Source organism: Rhipicephalus microplus, chromosome 3 (genome assembly GCF_043290135.1).
Source record: "Rhipicephalus microplus isolate Deutch F79 chromosome 3, USDA_Rmic, whole genome shotgun sequence".
Classification (NCBI taxonomy): Eukaryota; Metazoa; Arthropoda; class Arachnida; order Ixodida; family Ixodidae; genus Rhipicephalus; species Rhipicephalus microplus.
The window spans coordinates 42,847,395-42,854,107 of NC_134702.1; the positions used below are offsets into that span (position 1 = coordinate 42,847,395).

Genomic DNA, 6,713 nt, shown 5'->3' on the forward strand with positions numbered 1-6,713 from the left:
CGCTGCGTCACGAATTCGGAATACTTTGCAATAAGGTGTTCAAGGGCTTGGCAGAAGCCACGCACTACACGACAGACTGCCCACTGGTTTTAGATGATTTACGCATTTGCGCACCGACAGAGAGCCAACCAGAGTTGCGAGATGCTATCGAGTTAACAAGCCAGCAAATAATCCTCTCAATTGAAGTCCCCCCCCCCTATCAAAAAAGGGGAGAGGCGACTTTTCAAGGAAGCGCAAAAAAAGCAGTAGCTCAATTAATATTGCCACCATTGCAAATATTCTCAATTTTAATAAAAATGACACTGACTTTTAAAGGGGAGTTCAAAAACTCACTCTGATTACTTTCACATCGACAACATGCGCAACTATGAAAGAAAGCACGTATTTACTTTCTAGCATTGACTATAATCTCTAGTCGGTTTAAAGCGCATTTGGCAGTGCTCGATAAACGTTGCTCGTTGATTTTCCCTACATACGTTTGGCTTCAAGACAAAGTTATCGACAAACACACCATCGATGTTCGTGGGGATAACTGAAATGGGCAAATGTAAAGAAGCCCCTCAAAACGCGAACGCGAATAAACAGTTCTACAAGTGGCTCAGTGAAAAAAAAAAGAAGCTTAAATTCGCTTATTACAAGTGGAGCTGGCAGCTCGAAGCCTCATCTTTCACCTGTGGTCTAATTCACGGATAAGCTTCTGTACCGCCATGTTTGGCTCTTAACATTCCTGTTCTGCATCTTCTACTACTAAACAATGGTGTTATGGCAGCTGACGTATCCACGTGAAAACGGTGGGCTTGGTGCGTACGATGCTTATTGACCTTCTTAATTCATGTCGCAAAATACAAAAACAAGAAGATACCAGCCCAAGATGGCGGAGCTCACAATGATTAGGTAAACAAGATGCGCGAACAAAAACCACACGCTTACCTTGCTCATATATTCGGGTACTCCCAGTTCCGAACTGGTACACGAGCCTTAGTTCATGTATTTTTTTAAAGCGTACAGAGCTTAACAAATTAAGCTATCCGATTCATGAAACCAGGGTTGTAGGGAGTTACGAAACTTGGTTTACTGGCACGTACTACTGTGTACGCACAGAGGCTTGTAGGATTCGCAGGAACGAACGTTTAGTATGAAGTACAAATGCATTTGAAACTTTCGGAGGAACCTGTTTTTCTCAATCATTCAACTTTATGCTTGAGAGTCGGAAAACAGTTTGTGCTTGAACCAAAATTTTAGTTTTTGTAAAGTGTGTGTTTATTATTTGCCTCAACTCATTTTTTCCTAGGTAGTTGGTGCAATGTATATAATTAACATATGGAATTCCGCGCACGATACTGTCTGAACTTTGTCAGAATTTGACCTTGGGTTTGTCTCGTATATGGTATTTTGTCAGCGGACCCTTGGCCTTTCGATGGGGGACTGCGTTTACATACCACTGCGTATTATTTATTGTTTTGTCTCGCCCACAAATTAATCGAAGTCGGCAACAAGAAGACAAAAGCCCCAGTAGCCACCCCATCGTCCGCTTACGTGTGTATTGTCACGTGTAGTTTTAGCTCACGGTAGAAACCTTTGTGTCCCCATAAAACCACAAATGGGTCTACCCATGCAATTACGCTTAGATTCCTGCAGACAAATTTATATCCAAATCAGGCCTTAATAAAAAAAATACTCGACTCTGTATCTCCGTTGTGGGAAAGTGGCTGATTTAGAGCGTATGTTCTGGCGCTGCCGCTAGTCACTGGGCTATCAAGCTAACCAAGCCAAGTCGTGCTTCGCCATCAGAAGCCCGACTAGGGCGACCAACGTTGGGCCATCCAGAGAGCACACTTGGCGGCGGTCAGGCTTAGCTTGCCCGTCCCAACGCGGGATGTTCCAAGTGCTCGCTAGTCGCGTCTCTTAGGACGATAGGTGGGAGTCCACCATCCATCCATGTGCCACAGGAATCAGCATGGCTCCATCACCGAGTACAGTAGGGGAGGGCGTTAAACGAAGACTATGTTCAGCGAAGTGAAGCAAGCGAAAGGCTTGAGAGAGAGATAGATAGATAGAAAGAAATATAAAAGATAGAAAGAAAGATAAAATGGAGAGCGAGAATAAGTGATAGAAAGAAAAATAAAGAGAAATATTTGAAGAGTTTAAGCGAAAAAAGACATAAAAGGATTGAAAGACGGGGATAAAAAAAAGAAACAGAGACACGAAAAAGATAGAAAAAGCAGAGAGCAAGATGGAAAGAGAAGTAAATGAAGACATGAAGAGAAGCGACGAAACGGAGAGAAAGAAGCAGACAGAGAATGAAGGAAAGACAAAATTAAAGATAGAAAAAAAGGAACAGAGAGAAAGAAATAGACAGACAAATAAATAAATAGAAAGGAAAAAAATAGAGAATACAAGTAGAAAAAAGTATACGCGAAACAGAGAGAAAGCGGAAGAATGAGAAGACGCCGAGAAAATAAAAGTAAAGAAAAACAAGAAATCCTTGCCGACCCAGCTCTTTCTTTGTGCTTAGTGGCAGTACTGCGAAGCTGACTTGATATTTTTTTGTGCGTGCAATATTATTCCATTGCATATTTCCATGATGCATTGGTAGCATCATGCAAAGCCCAGGAAAGCAGATGCGAAGCATTACTTTGCGCTTATTCTTTTAGTTTCGAACACTTTTTTTTTGCCAGGTGTTCCTATAGGACAGTCTAAACTATATTCAGGCACCATAACTTAAAAAATCCTAGCCAAGCTTTTTGCACATTTCCTAAAAATGCACGTTTCATGGCTATCCGTAGTCGCAGGAAAATTTAGAAAAATAAGAGAGTGAGAGAGAGACTGGTGAATATATCTATTGAAAAGGAAAATGATTAGCCAACATGCATTCACATAGATTCTGCTTTGCTGGGGATGAATAGGTGTGGGAGACAGTCTCTAGACGAAGATGGGAAGGAAAAACAATAAAGAGATAAACTGAAAAAGAATTCAGATGTATTAATACTCAGACCTTGTTATAGCTCATTAGAACGACGCAGCCTAGAATAAGCAGTGTATTAACCGCATATCTTGCTTCATCCTAAACACTTACAATTCTCGTGTTTTGTAGTCTTTGAAAGTACTACTACGTTCTACCGCTCTGTTTCTTGATGCAAATCTATGTTGAACTTCTATACAGCCGACATGCGTCATATATTCTCAGTTCTTATAAAAACATAATTCTTTAAGAAATACAATTCATTGCTGCCTATCGGAAGGACTTGGACTGCGTGTGCTGCCATAAGTGGAGTTTATTCAAATGTTTAACAACAAAACGCAGCTGTTTTTGACGCGTCCTTTATAACGTCAGTGTAAAGGAATTCAGGTGCGCAGTGCGTGGTGACTACTAAATCAGAATCGTTGCAATTGCTTTTGCTTGGCATACACATTCTTTTCAATAAACGTGAAAACAGAAATCAGCCCTGATTTTGGAAAGCTATTGTGGCTAAGCGAATATCGCCCGCGTGAAAGTACCGAGAATGACTGAGTGCCTTATCGGAAATTCAACTCGTTCTGCGCACAATAAGGTGCTAGACACGCATCCGGGCATTACAAGACATTGTTGCGAAGAAATCGATTTGGCGTCTGCTCTGAACACGACGGGACGTGAGATTAAAAGGCTTGTCGTTGTAGTGGCATCGCAATAAGATGAAATAACGCTTTTAAATTGAGAGCAGCGCAAGGATAGAGCTCGTAGCATTCCATTCCCGGATTAATCTTTTACTATACAGACGAATCGAATGAGGGAATCTTTCCGATAGTACTATCGAGTAGTCTTTCTTTTTGTTTGGTACAAATCCTCGCAATATTTTGTACTGTACCATGAAACTTCTTTGTTAAAAGCTTGTTGTCATAATTATCCTAAAAAGGTTAAATTGAGCGAGCATGTGTGTCTTGACCTACACTTTACGTAGGTAGTTGTACCTTTCATTTAATTAGGGTTAGGTCTTGCCAACTTCACGTATTTTCTCCACAAAGCAATGTAGGCTCAAGATAAGAGCGTAATTGAAATCGGATAATACTTGTATTTATGACATAAGGCAAGAGAAAATACTATTATGGGATTAGTTTTTTCTAATTGTATGGTATAAAGATGCCGAATATGCACAAGCTGATGGGACGTTTAGAATTGGGCATGAAATTAGTATCATTGACTTGGATATATTCTTATCCAGATGTTTATTTTTCTGCTGTTCCCCTCCCAGGTACTTTCCAGCAATCTATCAAGCCGGATGAACAGAAGCTATAGATCACAAATGTAAAAAATGGTGAAATAAAAATATAGTAAATTTTATAATTTATTCAACAGTAAGCAGCCATCGGGTCACACACTTCATGGGAAATTTCGTGCACCATGTACAATTCCGTTAAGAATAAACAACATAGATGACTGCCCAAATAACCTCGAAGTATTACTTCGAGATTATTTGTTATTTGTTGCCTCAAGGTATTGTCCGATATGGTGAGCACGTAAGAGGGCTCTGTGAAATCAAGTGAAAGCAGCCTTGCGTATTGATTGACGGCTTCGATTGTGATCGATCAACTTGCAGCCAACCTTCGAGCGTTATTGCGTATGACCGCAAAGTGGGGTTGACTTTTTTCTACCGCGTATGATCGCCATTGGCCCAAGCAGGCTAGAGATGTGCTCCTTTAAGAGAATGTCATCATGTCTGTACCCGACAAAACCAATTGAATTTCACAAATAATTATGCCAAGGAATGCATAGTTGTGGCTCATTGTAGTGTAGAAACGATGACGTAAGTTAAAATGTTATTAACAAAATCTGAGATTTTACAAAACCATGATATTTTTACGTGGCAGGGCGTATTGGGGGGCTCCGGAAATTTGGACCATTTGGTGCTATTTACCTTGCACTAGCACCGTAGAGTACACGGGCCTCTACCATTATGCATACATTGAAATGCGACCGACGTGGCCCGGTTCTAACCCTTGACCTTCGGGCCGGCAGCCGAGCAGAATGGCCACTGCACCCCCAAGGTGGACTGAAAAGTTGAAATAGGTTGAAGCGGATTCAAAAAAGCACCCTTTCGGTTCTTTGAATTCGAACTCACTGACAGATCCCACCTACGGAAAGCGTGATGTTAGTTCATTTTTATTCATTTCACTTTACGTCGTTATTAGTACGATAGAGTTAAGGACAACTGATGTCCTCTGTGCTTGCTTTGGTTTAATTTTATATCGGATTCAATTGGTTATGTCCAACACAGGAAACATGCTCCACGAAAAAAGTGGTCTAGTGGTCTAGTGGTAATCTAGTGGTCTAGTGGCTAAGGTACTCGGCTGCTGGCCCGCAGGTCGCGGAATCGAATCCCGGTTGTGGCGGCTGCATTTCTGATGGAGGCGGAAATGTTGTAGGCCCGTGTGCTCAGATTTAGGTGCACGTTAAAGAACCCCAGGTGGGCGAAATTTCCGGAGCCCCCCACTACGGAGTCTCTCATAATAATATGGTGGTTTTGGGACATTAAACACCACAAATCAATCAATCAATCAATCATTCACTGATTGTTTTTTTATCATGATGACCACCACCCGTCATCTTAGCGATTTATTAATTTTTTTTCGGAAAGTAGTAGCATGAAAAAGCACGAAATGAAAGAAACAGAGACAGAAATCAGACGCAGCGGAATCGTGATCTCACCTGGCGTCTGTATGGAGCTTCGGTAGCAGTCCTCCACCGTGGGCTTGTACGCACCGTCGAACAATCCTTCCATGAACTGCACGATGAGCGAGGTCTTGCCCACGCCGCCGGCGCCGATGACCACCAGCTTGTTCTCTCGCATCCCGGGCAGGTGCTGCTCGGGACGCTCTCCCCCGCCACCCGACAGATCCTCGATCACCGAACTCCTCCGACGGGGCCCATGGAGAACACACTTGTACGGAAACGTTACTTTTTCGTCGGGAGGCTCTTGAAAGGACGCCGTGGTTCACGTGGACGGAGGGCTACTTCACGCACAACTCTTTTCTTCCTTCTTTTGCTAACCCCTTCTTTCTTTAACTACTCTGCACTGGATTTCAACGCGACATCACCTCTCTTTCAGTCTTCCTTTTCAAGGTGTAGTGAACGACGTTTCGAAGTTTTTTTTATACCGTCCTACTGAGTGGAGGCTTTGGCTTCGGATTCTTTTCGTTCGTTCGTTAACGCCTTTCTACTTAACCCTTCAATTTGTCGTCTGCTACCTATACAATCTTCGTAAGTGTCCTGTGTCTACGAGGAGCGAGTCCCTGTCGTCATTGAAACTTATTTTCGTCTGGACTTCAAAAGGTTCAAGTTGTAACTATTGACGTCCCGAGCTTCGGCTTACCTTCGTCAATCGGCTGTGTCAATGGCTGTCGATGTCCAAGCCCCTCGTCTTGTGAAGTTGTGAAACTTCAATCCGCAGCGCCCATCCCTACTGAGTTGTACTTTCAGTCTGATTGTACGTTGAAAGAGAAGCTCAATGTCTCACCATGTGATTCACAGGGGGGGGGGGGGGGGCTTGCAGATACGGAGTTGTCTTCTAGTCGGGCTTGACAGAAGATGGCGAAAAGAAAAAAAATGTGGTGACACTGGACAATATCCACGCCGACGATGTGACACGAGGACACAGCACTAATGGTACTACCTAAAAGGTTGAGCTGACGCTTCTGGGAACTACGCGTCCAGAGCAGGGAGTTCCTTGCTTTGATAA

General features: G+C 42.8%; 1 protein-coding gene across 1 annotated transcript in view; it reads right to left on the minus strand.

Annotated features, from left to right (window-relative positions):
* The window catches only part of LOC119161658 (ras-related protein Rap-1b-like), a 108,533-nt gene extending 102,049 nt beyond the window's left edge, over positions 1 to 6,484 (minus strand). The window contains exon 1 of the mRNA XM_075889343.1: positions 5,684 to 6,484. Coding sequence (XP_075745458.1) covers positions 5,684 to 5,825 — 142 coding nt within the window. The 5' untranslated portion in view covers positions 5,826 to 6,484. The remainder of the gene's footprint in view (positions 1 to 5,683) is intronic.
* Positions 6,485 to 6,713: the final 229 nt, after the last annotated feature.